Genomic DNA, 16885 nt, shown 5'->3' on the forward strand with positions numbered 1-16885 from the left:
TGGTACCGAATTCATATCATCCAAAGTATCCAATGAAAGCTCTAACCATCAACATACCTGATTCTGATTCGAAATAAGTCCCCGGCATAGCCATATCACCCGACACCCGACACCCAAACCGCACAACCCTAACCAAGGCAGCCAAATTCCACCAACCTCCAGTAGGAGGTCCTCACTGCTAAAGAGACACGAAGCCAATATTCAGGTCATGGAACATGCAACGAAGCAGACTGTCCCATAGCATGGCCATGATCCGCGATATCGCGATAGCGGCCTGCCAATGCGCGCCTAGCAGACTTTCCCCAAAGAACCATTGGGATAATCGTCCCAGTAATGGCTAGACTCAACATCCCACACGTGATGAACATATTCTGTATGCCACTGCGCTGGATCCATGGAGAGATGACGAATGGAACAGCGATACCGACCGCGTTTCGCATGAACGCCACAGCCGTGAACGCATCACCGGTGATCTAGAGATGGGTGTGAGTACAAAGGACTACTCGAAATAGAGGAAGTATGTATCCTGAAGGATGTATCATATCATGTATCTCGAAAAGAGAGAGGTAGGACAGCAACCAATCATACCTCTCTGTAACTGTCCATGACTAGCACCAATGTAGCATCGCTAATACTGCCCAGGCCAAACCCGAAAAAGGCACCTGCGACATTTGGCCAGATCCAGTGCATTCCCTACAAGCCACGAAACAACATGTTAGCACTCACTCATCAACAGACCCTCAGCCCGAATAGAAACTTTGACTGTGAATGTTGCTGCCTTACCCGAGAAATCGTTGCACCGAACATGATAAGGCCACCTGCCATGAAAATGGCCGGAAGGTGTAAGATGTACAACCGCATTTCGGGTTCGTAATAGCCCCTGTTTCGTTTTGCGTAGTACAAAATCGACCGATCACCGATGAAGCCGCCGTATACTGTACCGATGATGTTCCCAATCAATGGACCAGCGCTAGTGTATCCGATTTGGGCAGGGGAAAAGAGATATGGCGGCTCTGGAAGTGTGAGTGACAACACGTTCGAAGTTACTGTTAGCCAGGCTAGTCCAGCTGCATATTGAAACGCGGCAAATGCCACAGCGGGAAGGATGAGCACGCAGAAGGGGCGGTAGAAATGCGGCCAGATTGGTTCTAGTGTTGGCGTTGCCAGGGCAAGTCTCTTGCGCCAGGGGTTCTGCGGTATAGTGAGGTCCAGTACATGATGAGGACGGGCCCGTTCAGTGACAGATAAAGAGCAATTGGATGAAGACCCCGAGTCAAAAATTTCCGCACCATCTTCTTTGATTAAGACGGGTGGCTTGTCTTTTTCAACGGTGGCGTGGGCTTGCCCATTCAACAAGGGGACGTATTTAGTTTCCTCGTATATGAAGAGGAAGATGACAAAAAGGATACCGTTGGAGATCCCCATGGTTTGATAGCACGAGCGCCAGCCGTGCTGTGTGGCTTGTGCCCCTGCAGCCATGGGGGTCAGGAAGCTCTATACATGGCTTCGTCAGGTACCGCCTGAATCTCCAAACTCCGAGGTTGAAGACTTACGCCAATCATGACACATGTCAAGTATAATCCGTTTATACTTCCCCGATGATGCACGAAGAACAAGTCGGAAATCTGTACAACATTAACAGGACGGGACACTTCACTATCAGTCCAAAGATATAGCTCACTGTTATCTCCGCTATCGACTCGTTGGTTGAACCAGCCAGACCTTGTAGCAAGTTGGTCACATACAGCTCTGTCAGACTGTTTATTCTGGATGTCCAGAATGATGTCGTCAACATTAGAGCTGTTGAGACGATATAAACTGGCCGTCGGCCGTACTTTTTCGCGAAGGGAATAAAGAAAATACAACCAGCTGTGAGACCGACAAAGTTTACCGACATGGCTTTATTCAATTGGGTATAGGTGACTTCCAGGTCAATGGTCATCTGCTGCCAAAAAATGGCTTGAATGGATAGCCTGATATGACAGTAATGTTACCAGTCTGTCTTATGTACGATGATAGTTTGCACTTACGCTGTGAAGATAACTATTGTCATAGCTAAGACAATTGCGAAGTTGACTGATTTGCGCATGGTGCTCCAATTCTATTCGTGGATATATGTTGGGATTAGCCCATCCATAGGTAGATATGAATCAAGCGCTGGCTCACTAGGGGCCCGTTGGGATCGAATGAGGGAATAGGGTCGAGAACGACACTGTGTTTCCCATGCTCATCTGCCCCGTCGTCTGGGACAGGATAGCTGTCAATAAACACCCCAACGCAGGAGAGAAAAGGAACCTCACCTCGAATCAGCTTGAATGTGCCCGGAGGCTGGGCCGTTTCATCCTCAAAAGAAGATAGAACTTGGATTTCCGCCATTTCCTGGGTTATAGACGTTCCTAGGGTTGAAGTGACGCTCCAGATATAAGGAGCGTGCTGGCAGAGGTATAATTCTCGACGGCCCTTAAAAGACGTGGTCAAGCCCTGGATATGCAGCCAAATCCCTGTCTACTTTGAAAGTCAGGTAGTGGCTGCACATGCTAGACGTTGATCTTTTGACCCCAATGCCACGATGCCACAGATACCAGAATCCAGGCAGAGAGATAAGCCATGTGCTTTGTGACCCGGCTATTACCCAGGAGTTGCACATCCATTGAAGATGCGGACAGAAAGATCTCCGAGGTGGAATTGGTTCGCTGATCGAGGTCGGTTATCGTCAGAGTTCTGATCGCTTTGAACCTTCCAAGGTTCCAAGGTTCCGTTGCTTATCTGTTGCGTCAGCCTTCCTGATTGGGAATAGCGTGCGTTTATGGGATATAAAAAGGAGCAGTTGAGTGTCTTAGTAGTCAGATTAACACATAGCTTTGGTAGATTTACAATTATATCCATAAGTCATATCAGCCCCATCTCCAGACCTCTTTGTCGAGCCAACTCATGCACGCTCAGATTCGGGTCTTCCTTCTGCCATAACTCTTCTAGCAGGCTGAGGAGAATTCCACACTGATGAGAGCCTAGCAAACCCTTCCTAATGCTTTGTTGCCATTCCGGCTTGCGACATAGGACACTGACTTCCAATCCAGCGACAAACATAGGAAACAGAATTGCATTCTTGATGAAGACATCTTCCGTTGGACGCTCAACTGACGCAAGACGGAGAGCATCAAGACTAGCGAGGATCCGTGCAACAAGAACGGATGTATCTGCTGGACACTTGGCAGGCTGCCGCCATGCCGAGATACTGTTATTGGAAGTAGGAGTAGCAGACGTGTTAGCTCGTTTCCTGATGATCAAGATACCCGCCAGTCGATGCGCCTCCCATAGATAACATTGTAAAAAGCTCCCTGGTTGGCCAGGCCAGTCCCAAAGAGTCTGCTCCGTAGTCTCTGCGCCTATCCCGGCAAGTATATCAAGTAGTGTACGAGGAAGACCACTAACAGGCTCAATACCAAACCTGAGTGCCGCGGGCTGGCAATACCGGCGCCAGATACCAATCTCCGGAGCCTGGCGACCAACCGAAAAGCACGCCAGGTCTAGCACCCCCATCACCTCAAGGAGGTGGATACGGAAGTGAGTTGGGGTAGATTGGCGATGCAAATCATCGAGCCCGTGGCTCTGCAGAATATTGTGCATACCTTCTAGATGCATAGTCCAGGGCAGGCCGTGCATCAGCTGGGATCAAATCAGTGTCAGAACCTTAAGCCAGAGGATAACCGAAACAAGAAGTTGATGTTACGCACGCCAATGGTACACAGCAGCAGCCCTGAAGTCAACGTCCCATCAGACAGGGTCGTGCTGCACGCTAGTTCTGATCGAAAGGTCTTCAATGCTGTGTCGAAGTACTCACAGAACTGCGAGGTGGCTGTGCTCGACAGTGCGAGTTGGAATGCAATACAGATTGAATACAAGGCACTGGATTCTTGACAAAGCTGCGGGAGACGCGGATAAAGCATGGTATTTCTTGCAGTTGTCGAGTGAAGCACGTCAATGCCGTTATTCATAACTACTCGATATCAGTATCGTGTGGCAACCAGCATACATATTCAAATGATCTCCTGCTGCAGACTCACATTCATTGAAAAGACTCTCATCCTCAACCACCTTTTGTGAAGCCGCTAGCTCCAACTCCTGACCCCCATCCAAAGCTACATACCAATCAATACTGGACCGCATCATTTCAAAGATCACACTAACCGGCATGCCCGCCCCTTTCCACCCGCTTTCTCATCTCCCTACTAAGATCCCTCTGTCTCCCTCTCGGCCTCGACGGCACAGAATTCTTAACCGGCTTATCGGCGCCAGTAAAGTGACCACGCGACGCAATCCCCGTACCCCATCTTAGTCGAACCTCATAGCCCTCGCACACGGTCCTGCGCTCGGCACAATTTTGGCACGAAGGGCGGGTGTTGTCGCAACGACGTCGCCGTCGCTTACACGTCCAGCAGCCCTGGTATGAGCGGGTCGACATGCCGGATTTGGGGTGTTGTGCTTGCAGCGTTGCGCGGAGAGATGAATGGCGGGCCGTTTAATGCAATGCGGGGACACCGGTAGATCATGCGGATTCAAGAGGGCGCGTCCGACTGCCTATTTGGGGTTAACTCGATTTCGGGATATCCACATGTGCAAGGTCAGATGTGGATGGTATGAACATGATAGTAGGCAGAGATATTATGAGATTTACAGGAGATCCAACAGTGGCATAGGCATAAAACAGATTGGTGTACAGGCTTGGCCTCCTTTGGCTACTTTTCTTGATAGAATATCCGATATTCAGCCAAATCGAGGCGACCAGACACGATGAATTGGCCATTCCCTTGTCTAGGTAACGACCCCTAGAAACATAGAACCCATGCACAATGTCTATTGTAGTGCGTACTTTTTACCATAAAACCAAAAACCATATCTGCAGTGAACCACAAACGAAACCCCAGTAAAGCCTAGATCAGAAAAGAAAGAAAGAAAAATACATAATACAAAGCGGCAAAGACCGTCATGGCGGCACCGCTCGAGCCAGCAGACGGATATTATCCACAAAGCCCTTCACCAGGTCCTCGTACTGGTTCTTAGGATCGCCCGACATAGCAAGCTGGCCCTGGCGACGGATTTCCTCAGCCGAGACTTCAACTTCAAGCTCGTGCTCGAACTCATTCTTGCCCGGTTGTTGCTGCGACATGGTCAGAAGACTGCTTTTGAGGGTGACACAGAACATTTGTATAAACTTACATCGGATTTGGCTACTTGAGTCAAGTCGACCTGGTAGGCCAAGTGGCGGTAGCTCATGCGATCCTTGATGCGATCGCCTCGTCCGCCTTTACTGACTGCTGCATCTACCACAGGGAGATGGCTGACGTCGCCTGTGTATTCCATTTCCAGATTGACACTGACGCGCCAGTCCACCGTTGTCCGTGGGCTGCAGACATCCACGTCGGCAATTCGACACTTGACTATTTTCGCGATGATTTCACCGGTTCGTTCGTCGGTTGTCACCCGGACTTTGGGCTTGTGTCTCGGGTTCAAATTTTGACGGATCACAGGGGGCAAATCAGCTGCTTGTATCTCATAGAAAGTGTCACGTTCTTTCTTGTGCACGTATGCAAGTGGGATTCGGGTCGAGTTGGGCTGCGGTATGGACGCTTTCACAGCCTCATTCAGGAAATTATTCATAGCTCGGTGTTGTTCCTGTCCATGATAAGTAACTAAGTAAACTTGATGGGGATTGAGGCACCCTCGCCAGGACACGTTGGGAAACGACTTACCACAGTCATTTTGCTTTCAAAAGATGTCCGAACCCGTGCATTCTCCCGATTGAGGACACTCTCGGTTAAAATTGGAAGATGGATACGATCTCTGCTGTCCATCTCGATGATGTGGCCCAATTTCGCCTCAATCTCGATGATAGTCCCCTGGCCGGCAGCAGCAGAACCTGCTGGCCCGGCATTCACGTCGTTCCTCATGACTACATGCTGAAACAAGAAATCGCAAAGGGTTTTTGTGAGCTCCTCGTGTGGAATGAAGCCAGTAATGGATGGCTCCCAAGGGCCCAGCGAGCCTACAGCCTCCGAGTTACTCGGCGGACGAAGTGGGGGAGCTGACGGAGCTGGGGGACCTTGGGCGCGAGGCATACTTGTGCTTGGTGAAGCAACAGCAGGCGCTCGTGTGACCCGTGCGGCGGGTATGGCTGCCATTATCGAGGAAGACCGTCTGCGAGTATCCAGAGAGAAATCTTGCTGGCTCTGTCGCGCATGTTTTGGAATTGGGGGACGGGGATTGGGAATGATCGGGCGTCTGCTTGTGTTGCGAGGCGTCAACCGAGCATAGATCGGGGGCTCGTTGTATCTCCTTCTCTTTGGCTTGGGTTGTTGTGCATCGACACGGGGTTGGTGGTCGACTTCCATTTCCACGGCATGGGCGCCTCCGCGAGCGCCAGAGGGCGAACTGTTCATTTGACTACCCGGTGCCAATGGGGAGGTTAGTAAATCTGATCCTGCGACGGTGGGCTTCTGTGCAGCGGGACTCTCAACCAGCATTCGGTCTTCGGAAGTACGAATTTGGCCAGCGTTCGCTGACTCGGAGGCCGCGATGATACTATTGTGACGGGAGATCGATTTGGGACTGGCGCTCTCGGTTGGCTCTTGCTTTGAGCCGCCGGAAGGGAGATGAGTCGGCTCGGAGGGGTGATAACTATGCGGAGAGAACTGTCGTTGAGCCACAGGTGACTGCGTTGGAACCTGATCTCGTGGTGGGGCCTCCTGTGTGGGCCTCGGGCTGGATAGGGGATTGATGGGGGAATTGTGTCCGGAGGACGGCGGGCGGGCACTTGATGGCGACTGGCGCGTAGCAAAGGTAGGAGGAGGGCCTAGCGGGGTGCCAGGGACAGATCGGTGTGCGGTGGGAGAGAAGTGCTGCAATGGAAGAGGTTGCGACGCAACAGGAGGGCTGCGGAAAGATTCGACTGGAGCTCGGGATGTTGTCATCACCGATTGCAGTGATTGAGACCGCTGCTGAGACCGCTGCTGGGCGAAATAAGACTGTTGTTCCGGGTGTTGTGGTCCTGCACTCGTCGGCTGCGGTGTGTACGGTGAGACCAGAGAACCACCGGGGTGTTGGGGATGCGACCCGTATGCCGGCGCGCCAAATGGATCACGGGTGCCGGGACCATACGGTGTCGAGATGTGCGGAGGTGTCTGGCTGCGCTGCGCTGTATTAATCACTGGGGCCGAGTTGAATTGTTGGTATGGCGATTGAACGGATGTGTAAGGTGAGCTTCGCTCTGGGGAAGCGTGCTGCGGGTGTTGCAACGGAGAAGGCTGGGGCGGACGTGTAGGATATTCTGAGTAAGAAGCTGCCTTCTTCGGTCGCTTTTGGGGGGTTTGATCGGATATGGGAGAGCTGGCCGAGTTGCTTGGAGGTGGAGGGTTGGAGGCGCCGCCGTCGGTGTTCATGATCGTGCGCAAATCCATCGTGACTGCACCCACTTCGGGACCACTTCGACCACGCGAGCACTTTTATCAAGAAATACACGTGACAGGCGATCGCGACATTCAGACCGTATCGCAAGATGTCGGGGAGCAGAAAGAAGGCGGCGGGACAATGAGCGTGGATAGACAAAGAGGAAGGGAGAAGTTCTCGAACTGCGGAATCGCGCGAATCAGGGAGCTGAGAGGATCGTCGCCGCTTTAGGGAACCGGCGACATCAAGGTCCAATAGTCTGTACTATGTGTCAATTTGTATTGATCAGAGAGATGTCTAAGTTCTACGTTGGGAGCTTTGGAGCTCAAAAATGTTCAGCGAAGCTCCCGTGCAAAATGGAGCTCTTGGAAGTATGATGCATTCGGAGAGTTTGGTAGAGCGCGCTATGGAAAATGTCTATTGTCTTTTTGAGATCACCCAATTCATACAAGCGTCTAACGGTATTTGACGTGACATATGTGTTTCAACGTCTTGAATCCTCGGCCGCTGGTAAAAAAGGCCACGGTTGTGATCTCGAGATGTCTTGGCATTGACACCTGAGGCAGTTAACTATGAGCTAAACCGTTTTGGGAACTATACACTGTCCTTCCATCAACGTCAAGGTCAAAACCTCAAGTATTGGAAGACAAGCTCGCGGTATATTGCAAGAGTAGATGTCCATACATACTATTCAAATGCAGGCATTCTCAGAGCTCTAATTCATTAGCCCTACAGCGTTATTGATTCTATTGCCTACCAAGCTACTTTGCACTTCTGTAGTCTTTCCGAATGCCTTCTTGTTTACCTATACCTACATCCGTTTGTCAAATGCCTCTTTCCTCAGGCCGATGCGTAATATATATAGCTTGCAAATTCCCTGCTTGTAGAAACTCAATCCATCTTCCTTTCTCTCCCCTTCTTTCTGGGGCATCCTCGTAGGTGTGCTAGGGATCCCTTTCCAGCCATCACCTCCCTATTACCACTACCATGGCATCAAACCCATCGAGCAAACGTCCAGGTAGTAATTTCGCTTAAATATATCCAAGATCCTATCAACCTAACACATTCATATAGCCAAGAAACGTCCTAGGTTGAGCAATGAGCCTGGCTCGTCTGTAGAGACCAACTCCCCTCCTCGTTGGGATCCCACAGTTGAGGCCATGGCCCAAACTGCTTCAACAAGTAACTGATTATGTTCCTATTGATGGTGTACAGACCCCTTCCTACAGCTTCATACTAATGTTTTCGATAGGGAATCCCATGTTGAATCTTTGCACCACTCCGATAGAGCTCCAAATACTTTCCTTGGCCCCAGTCCGCGACCTCGACTGGCGTCTCGCTGATGAAGGTAATCTGGCGTCCCAGAACCGACGTCGAGCTGCGCTTTGTCAACGCTATGGTAAGGCTGCTTTGCCTGGACAAGGGCGTGCACGATGTGAGAGAGGGCGTGGTGCTTTCAAATCTTGTGTTGTTATGGACTTAGGAATGTTTAGAAGGGCTCTGTTTGCTGGTGCATGTATGAACTGTGTATTTGCTTACCAACAACCGGAGTGCAGCTTTCGGGGCCCTAATCCTCCAAAATGGATCATCGAGTGGATCCATGCAAACAATCAGGCCCGGGGGCAGGGTAGCAGTGTTGCTCAAATTGCGGGACCTATGTCTGTGCCTGCTCATCTTGGAGTTCCTTCTTCTACTTCCACTCAATCCCAGCAACATGGTCCTGCCTACTCCGCCAAGTGGTACAGAACGCCTTTGGATGACGGCTCGCTAGCAAATGACACCACTGGCATGATTGCCGTTCGTGAGGATCTACGCAAGATTCATGCTCGTGTGGAGTATGATATCAAGAAATTGTCGAAGTTTGCTGGAGATGATGGATCGGACGAGGAGGCTCTTGAAGATAATCAGCCGAACCCTTTCTACGATTCTCCTTCTGAACATGGTCATAATGATACTGGTTCGGCGGATGCGAGATCTGAGAATGATGAATCGGCAGTTGAATCCGGGGGTGTTGGTTCTCTGGGTGTTGGCTCGGTCGATCTAAATTCGGACGTTGTTGCTTCTGATGTTGATTCTGATGTTGATTCTGATGAAGTTGACGAGTAAACGGATTGGTTTCTTTTCTACCTGAAATACTTGGAACATGATATGAAAATCGCTACTCTTATTTTGAGAACCAGCCTGTGAATACATGTATCCAGCCTCTCAATGAGAGAAGAAGATACCTAGGTATGTAGGTATGTAGATATGTAGGATTGCTGACTTCCCGATACTGACGCGTCAGCCTGGAGAACATCTCGAGGACACATCCATAGCCCAGGGAGATAAAACTAAACATAGACCTAATTGTATCTTGAACTATAGCCTCATTCATAATTCATATCAAATGCTTTTATGTACAGTCACGTTCTGAATCCGGCTTAACGAAAACGGCAATCGATCGGCTCCCGTGGTCTTTGCCCTGTCTTTACTTTAATCTCCTTGACTCTCCGAAACTCTTTGATTCCCCTTATGTTGTAACTATCCCTGACTCTCGTTTAATTTCCTATTCCACCTAATCTTTCGCCATTCTCTGTGGCGGTGAACCACCTGGGCAGGCCCCTGCTGACGTATTTGCCCGAATTCGCCGACCTCCGCACCTCGGTGGAGCGAATTGTCCTTCCTCTCGACTTTCTCAATTATACCGGAATGCTTCCTTTTGTCTGGTATCCTGTGTAAATCAAGGCTTTTGCCCCTCTGGACATGTCCATTTGCGATCGACCGACATAGCATAACAAGATGACATCCCACCTCGACGATCGGGCCACCACCTCCGCCTCCGATATCCCTTTGAAAGATCTGGAATCTGCCTCGGAATCTGACTCGACAATCACACCCCGCTGGAATGGCTTTTCTCAATTTCACCCCTCCAACATCCTCGCGCATCCAGACGGACTGGCACCGAAGATGTCGCAAGAAGACTGGCTGGCATATTCTGAAGACACATGGCACAGGTTGACACTTGCACTCACACCAAGTTTCCTACAACATTTAGTGGGCGGTTCGTCACCCCAGCCTGCGAAGCTTCATGCCATCGCGGCTCTAGACGGGCTGCGTGGCTGGGCCTGTCTCCTGGTCTTCAACTTCCACTTCTTCTTCACATACACATGGAAAGTCGCGATAGGATGGGGGTTTGGAAAGGAGAACTTTGGGATTCACCAGCTGCCCTTCTTCCACATGCTGATCTCTGGTCACATTATGGTGGCCATCTTCTTCGTCCTCTCCGGCTATGTTTTGTCATATAAACCGCTGAAAACCATTCGGAGCAGGTCCTTCGATCAAACTTTCACCGTGCTCGCATCAGGAACCTTCCGTCGGGCATTTCGTTTATATATCCCCGCAATTACAGGGATTCTTTGCGTCTTTGTGGCTGTTCGTCTTGGACTGTATAACTACTCCCATAGCGTCATCAAGGAGGGGCACACAATCCTCGGTACTAACGAGCAACATCCACGTGTTTATAAATCCTTCTCAAAACAAAGCGATGACTTGTGGGTCACGTTGGCTACCTTGATGAACCCATTCGATTATGCGCTCTACTACAACTATTACAACCCGCACCTATGGACAATTCCTCTCGAATTCCGCTCCTCGCTTATCCTATTCATTGTCATCATGGGGACATCACGCTTGGTGGCACCTGTGCGCATGACAGTAGTCTCTGGCTTGACTTGGTTCTGCATGCGTTATGGTCGCTGGGAAATCGTCTTATTCCTCTTCGGCATGCTGATGGCCGAAATGGATCTCATCAACGGAACCTGGGAGCCATCCGCACGACCGGCAGTAGAAGAAGACGACAAAACAGCCATTCGCCTCAGTCCCGGCAGCAAAACCACCATCAGAGTCTCCCGCCGCGGGCTATGGATCTCGCTCTTCGTAGTCGGTCTGTACTTCGGTTCATGTCCCAACATCGGGTTCAAGTGGACACCTTTCTACAGCTGGCTGTGGCACATCACCCCCAAGACCTACCCAGAACCGCATCGCTTCGCGCAAACTATCGGAGCCGTGTTTATCGTCTTCTCCATCAACCACTCCCCTGACATCCAGAAACTCTTCACGAATTCCTTCTCCCAATACCTAGGCAAGATCTCCTTTGCATTCTATGTCGTCCATGGCCCCGTCCTCCACTGTCTGGGCTATTCCATCATGCCCAACATCTGGAATCTCACTGGCAAAGAGACCAACTTCCAATACTGCCTCGGTTTCCTCATTGGCTGGCTCATCTGCCTCCCCGTCGCCATCTGGCTAGGCGATGTGTTCTGGCGCGCCGTGGACATCCCCAGCGTCAAGTTTGCGCGCTCGCTCGAAGATCGTCTCATTTGCAAGTATCCGACACTCAGTCGTCCAACCCTGGCTACCCGCGCAGAGTGAAACTGTTCGTTGTTTGCAACAAACTGTCCATATTAGACTGTGATTGTTAGCGGTTGCTTTCTCTGTCTTGCTACACCTGTAATTCATATGATACCTGCTCGCTGGGCGAGCCTTTTTGGTTATTTTTACTGTATTAGATCGTCGTGTCTCCAGCTCCTGTTACTTAGAATCGTGATCAAACTAAGACTATCACGTCATACCTCTCCTTCAACAGAAAATGGAAGAACGTAAATATCCCAGAGCAGAACATTCAATAACCACCATCTTATACGCGCTTCCTATTCGAGCAGTCGAATACTCACGGCGGAGTGGAGCCCTGTCATCTTAGTTGTTCCAAGGGGGTTACCATAAGCTGGAGTAAGATAATTCAAGTGGGACAGATGGCCTAAGGCCATTCTTAACTAATAGGAAATGGTACATATCCAATGTGTAGTTCGTTCATTCATTCACTCGTACCAAACAAGTCAGAAGTATGGCCAATCAATAGACACAAGAGCAGTCCATGAAGACGGCCGGATTGTAACTGGACTTATGCAGATAGCGTACCGGATCAGACACAGAAAGGCCGATAGTACTGGCGAAGCACACAAACAGCAAAGCAAAGCAAAACAGGGGATGCTGTGGGCACGCGAAGCTATAGATCGCGGCAAACAGAAACAAATATCAGAGATTGGACCATCTAATGCAGGAGCCATGGTTGTCGGAAAGCTCCAGGGAAGAGAAGAGACGGAAGTAGGGAAATCAAGACCTGATTTTGTGGTCGGCTCATAACGCAACACCAGTTAGTCCTCGTCCACCGCACACTCCCAGCCATTCCCGTGGCTGGCCGGTGTGGTTAGGCCCGCCTTGTGGGGACCAGCTGATGTTGGACACTTCGTATTCGCTCTGCCAGACGCCGGCTGGGCCGCGCTCCGAGGTTGTGGAAGGCGGCGCTCCTGGGGTGTTGGAGGGAGGGGAAGCAACTGGTGCGGCGTTGTGCGGGTTGATGAGGTCCCAGAGGAGAACCATGCTATCATCGCCACCGGATGCGAGGATGCCGCGACGGCTTGGAGACCACTCTACGCAGTTCAAGGCAGCTGAATGGCCCTTCAGTTCCAATAGAGCCTGGCCTGGTTGTCGGACATCGAGAACGCGGACAACACTGGAGTCCTGTGAGAATGTTGCCAGGAGGTGGGCATCATGTGGGGATGCTGGGAAATTTCGTTAGCTTGTAATTATATTCCATGTTTTGGTATGCCATCCATACCTGCGATCCTCAACAAAGGCGGAGGGTAGAGGCCGGTTTGCGATTGGCCGGGGGGGCTGGAGCTTCCGGGAGCTCCTGGGCTCATGACTGCTGAAGATATTGTCAATATTCAGAGCACGTAATTACTATCAGGCAGACACGTACGCTTTTCGTTCTTATCCGTCGGCTCGTAAATGATTGTGCTATGCTCAAGGCTTCGCAGATCGAACATTCGCACACTACCGTCAGCGCCGCAGCTTACAAAAACATCGACACTGTTGGCGCAGAAGCGAACATCATACACCTCCTTGTCGTGGGCAATCAGTTGCGTCTTCGCTGTCAATGTGGGAATGTCCCAGATGGTGCAAGTTGTGTCAATACTCGAAGTAATGATCAGACTAGGAGAAATTGTGTTCCAGTCAAGAGAGGTAATAGGAGCAGTATGCTCGGGGGATTTTGAGTTAGACAGCAAGGCCAACGGGGAAAGTTTGGAGGTGGCGGGCTCTCGCTGGTTCATGGGACGAGTGATCGAGTTTGAGCTTTGGAGAGGCTGAGAATTTGGCAGTGACCATAAGCGAAGGTGGTCTCCTGACGTGGCCAGCAAATCAGTTGATTGCTTCTGAGATGAGGGAGGCTCCCAGAGGATGCGGGTAACAGGGTAAGAATGTGTTGCCTCGGCTGTTTTCACATAGTCGAGTTTGATCTCCCCTGCGGCCGCATCTGGTGTGTCGGGATCTGGTTGCGTCCAGTGGGTATCGAGGATTTGAATCTATTAACGGATTAGCACAAACATATTCATCCATAGGGTGGATGCACATACATAGTTGTGGCTATCTTCTAAATAGCTTCCCATGGCTAGCTTTCCACCAAAGCCCGAGTTGCCTGTGATGGGCCATTTGCACCAATCCACCGCGTATATAGGCCATGGGGCCACGTAATTGCTGTTGGTCGGCACCTGGTTGTCTCCATTATTGTAAGACATTGATGACATTCCGGGGTTCATAAGTGCCTCGCTCAACAAGTGTTCACCGGATGGCCTGATATCGGCGAGGCCAAGAGGAGAATACTTGGAGCCTTGCGGGGTGTGAGGCGGAAATCCTCCAGGGGAGGAGGGATATTTGGAGCCATCAGGCGCAGCATGTTGTTTGTACATGGATTGGTCGAACCCGGCGGGGCTAGATCGTGAATGTCCATGCGAATTGATCATGCTGGCTCGGTGGTTGGACTGCGACGATGACTGCGGCATGGTAGGGACGACTGATGGAGCGGTATTTATTGATACTGCAGCCGGACGGTTCTGGTTCCCTGGCTGCAAGGCTCCGGGAAGGGCACTACTGCTAGTGTTCCCGTCGCCGCCGTACTGAGAGCTCTGTTGTACGTTGATCGAGGGGAGTCGGGCACCTGCGTCCGATGTGGTGGGATAGTCGTGCGAGGAGGATTGGCGGGACAGGTTCGGGTTGATTGGCCCGGTTGATGGAATGTGAAGCTCCTCCGGCTGGCGACTGAAGACAGCTGAGCGCCGGTGAGAGTCGTAGGAGGCGGGATTCGACATGATGCGGTCTATGCTGAAGAGCAAGAGCGCCGTCTATGAAGGGAATGGTGCGATGGATCGTAGTTGGGAGGATGAGCTCCACTGTTTCTCGATCGAGACCAGTGAAGGAGGTTGGGGGGTGCACCAAATCGGGGATATAGCGGGGGCTTCGAAGGAGCTCCAACCAGAGGACCGTGTCAGCCAGATATCATTCCAGCTTATCAGGTCACTTGGCTCTCAATGGCATCCTCATCTCGATCAGAGAGTTGTAGAGTCGAGGACAGAGGGCGGTGTCATCCCAGGAGAAATAGCTGACTCAGCCGGGTACCCCAGCCTGCGATGTGGATGGATCCGATCACTTCTTCAGGGAATTGTGGTTCTTTTGTTTCTGTGGTCTATGTGATTTCTCGGTTTCTTTGTTGATCTTACATCTCTTGACTTGGGTGTTAATCCCCCCAGTGCTCGTTGCTGTAATTATATATTCTTCACACCATGGCTTCCGATCACATCAATTCACCCTCGGCTTTACTACTACTTCCCCCGCCTCCAGCCTTTTCTTTTGCCCAAGTCAAAGATGTCTTCCAGCCATCCTTGGTGGACGTCTACACCAAGCTCTCAAATGCCTTGAGTGGATCCAACCGTACAGCTGTGCTGGATATTGCTTTGGCCATTCCAGATCTTCTTTCCCCGAGCTGCCAACCTCGGGCCAAAGTGTTTGCACAACTCCAACATTACCTGACCAGCGTCTATACCCTGGTTGGTGCTGTCTGTGCAACGCAGAACATTGAATTAGACTCTCCAGGTGGCATTGACACCCGGGTGGTATTTATCGACGCAAGTGAGAACACCTCGGCCATCCAGGCCTCTGGTAGTTCTCGCTTTGGGCCCATTCTGGACATCCGATCACTAGCTAATTCGGGGCGCTGTTGGGATTATGTTTTCTATTTGTCCAACATAACAGGCCAAAATTTGGCTAATTCCTTCACCAACAGTGTCGGCAGCCAGGATCGGGACGGCAGGGCGGCAAGCATGCAAGCCATCATAAGCGAGCCTGACTGGACGATCTCTGGCCGCCTGTTAATTCCCGACAACCAACATCCATCCACTCCACAGTATTCCGTGGTCGTTGGTGGCACATTTGATCACCTTCATGTTGGTCACAAACTACTGCTCACAGCAGTTGCATTGGTCCTGGAACCGCTGGACCGGGGGCAGGAGGGCCGCCTGACCATCGGAGTTACCGGGGATGCGCTGTTGGTCAATAAAAAATATGCCGAATTCCTTGAGAGTTGGGAGGAACGTTGGCAGAGTACTGCGGCTTTCCTGACGGCCATTATGGATTTCTCGCCTGAAAAGAAATCACCGCAGATTGAACGTGCCTTTGCGCCAGGTCCCAATGGCAAGATGGTCGTCGTAAGGATCCAGCCCAACCTTGCCTTTGAATTTGTGGAGATCTCCGATCCATTTGGCCCAACGATTACCGAGGAGAACCTTGGAGCAATTGTTGTTTCGAAGGAGACGCACTCAGGAGGGGCGGCCGTCAACGAAGAGCGGGTGAAGAAGGGATGGAAAGGCCTTGCCGTATTCGAGGTGGACGTACTCCAGTCTGGGGAGGCTGCCACTGTCACTGACGTTGAGAACTTTGAGTCCAAAATCAGCAGCACAGATGTCAGACGGCGCCGAGCCCATCTCGCGAAGGTCTGATAGGTTGCATGCACACGGCACGTAATGATATGGAAGATCCGATAGCTAGTAGATAATCTCTGAAACACATGTACATACATTAGTCCGTCTTGATTTCGGCCATTAACCCCCAATCCTTTTGGGCAGGCATATAACCCACACGCATGGTCAATCACCCTGCATGATGTGATGACTTGCCGGCGGGGTCTGCATTAGTCCCCCTCTTCAACACTACTCACTCTCATCCAATGGCCTTTTCTGCAAGTTCGCGCGCTGGCTGGCCGCAGAGTCAATCAATCATGTGGTTCCTGTGTGGCACCGTCGCCAATGAAATCAAGCGGATCGGGTCAGAAAGCCCGGCTTGTCAGTGCAGAGGGCGCTAACCCAGGCACTAGACGATCGTCCCCGGTCGCGAAATCAATCGTTAGGGCGAGAGCTCTCGCCATGCATGGTGAGACAAGTCAACTGTCCTACTAGTGTCTGCAGGAGAACGGCGATGAGTCGAGTATTGGATATCAATTTTAGTTAATTTTTTTATTATTCCTCGTTTCCCCTCCTCCCCAATTCCCTCCGTGATTTGTCTCTCCGGTCTT

The 16885-nt window shown here is 51.0% G+C and overlaps 8 protein-coding genes across 8 annotated transcripts; 4 read left to right on the forward strand and 4 right to left on the reverse strand.

Annotated features, from left to right (window-relative positions):
• Window positions 1–206: 206 nt before the first annotated feature.
• N7489_004303 (putative MFS transporter) lies at window positions 207–2376 on the reverse strand (the record flags this gene model as incomplete). The annotated part of the gene is made up of 7 exons (XM_056710055.1): window positions 207–473; window positions 589–693; window positions 784–1494; window positions 1554–1625; window positions 1682–1973; window positions 2031–2101; window positions 2167–2376. 7 exons carry the CDS (start codon window positions 2374–2376, stop codon window positions 207–209), a joined length of 1728 nt encoding a protein of 575 aa, XP_056568476.1.
• A 513-nt stretch (window positions 2377–2889) lies between these two features.
• Window positions 2890–4462, reverse strand: N7489_004304 (Zn(II)2Cys6 transcription factor; the record flags this gene model as incomplete). The annotated part of the gene is made up of 4 exons (XM_056710056.1): window positions 2890–3666; window positions 3735–3997; window positions 4065–4139; window positions 4189–4462. The coding sequence occupies 4 exons, from the start codon at window positions 4460–4462 to the stop codon at window positions 2890–2892; spliced, it is 1389 nt and encodes a 462-aa protein (XP_056568477.1).
• Window positions 4463–4984: 522 nt separating this feature from the next.
• Window positions 4985–7454, reverse strand: triA (uncharacterized protein; the record flags this gene model as incomplete). Its single annotated transcript, XM_056710057.1, has 3 exons — window positions 4985–5158; window positions 5218–5673; window positions 5751–7454. The coding sequence occupies 3 exons, from the start codon at window positions 7452–7454 to the stop codon at window positions 4985–4987; spliced, it is 2334 nt and encodes a 777-aa protein (XP_056568478.1).
• A 976-nt stretch (window positions 7455–8430) lies between these two features.
• N7489_004306 (DUF3716 domain-containing protein) lies at window positions 8431–9549 on the forward strand (the record flags this gene model as incomplete). Its single annotated transcript, XM_056710058.1, has 3 exons — window positions 8431–8461; window positions 8518–8625; window positions 8696–9549. The coding sequence occupies 3 exons, from the start codon at window positions 8431–8433 to the stop codon at window positions 9547–9549; spliced, it is 993 nt and encodes a 330-aa protein (XP_056568479.1).
• A 672-nt stretch (window positions 9550–10221) lies between these two features.
• N7489_004307 (acyltransferase family protein) lies at window positions 10222–11853 on the forward strand (the record flags this gene model as incomplete). Its single annotated transcript, XM_056710059.1, has 1 exon — window positions 10222–11853. One exon carries the CDS (start codon window positions 10222–10224, stop codon window positions 11851–11853), a length of 1632 nt encoding a protein of 543 aa, XP_056568480.1.
• Window positions 11854–12618: 765 nt separating this feature from the next.
• N7489_004308 (uncharacterized protein) lies at window positions 12619–14630 on the reverse strand (the record flags this gene model as incomplete). The annotated part of the gene is made up of 4 exons (XM_056710060.1): window positions 12619–13043; window positions 13100–13189; window positions 13244–13847; window positions 13899–14630. The coding sequence occupies 4 exons, from the start codon at window positions 14628–14630 to the stop codon at window positions 12619–12621; spliced, it is 1851 nt and encodes a 616-aa protein (XP_056568481.1).
• Window position 14631: 1 nt separating this feature from the next.
• N7489_004309 (uncharacterized protein) lies at window positions 14632–15012 on the forward strand (the record flags this gene model as incomplete). Its single annotated transcript, XM_056710061.1, has 1 exon — window positions 14632–15012. One exon carries the CDS (start codon window positions 14632–14634, stop codon window positions 15010–15012), a length of 381 nt encoding a protein of 126 aa, XP_056568482.1.
• Window positions 15013–15101: 89 nt separating this feature from the next.
• Window positions 15102–16313, forward strand: N7489_004310 (putative pantetheine-phosphate adenylyltransferase; the record flags this gene model as incomplete). The annotated part of the gene is made up of 1 exon (XM_056710062.1): window positions 15102–16313. The coding sequence occupies one exon, from the start codon at window positions 15102–15104 to the stop codon at window positions 16311–16313; it is 1212 nt and encodes a 403-aa protein (XP_056568483.1).
• Window positions 16314–16885: the final 572 nt, after the last annotated feature.

The sequence above is a fragment of the Penicillium chrysogenum genome (genome assembly GCF_028827035.1).
Source record: "Penicillium chrysogenum strain IBT 35668 chromosome Unknown utg000002l_segment0_segment0, whole genome shotgun sequence".
In the NCBI taxonomy this organism is placed as follows: domain Eukaryota; kingdom Fungi; phylum Ascomycota; class Eurotiomycetes; order Eurotiales; family Aspergillaceae; genus Penicillium; species Penicillium chrysogenum.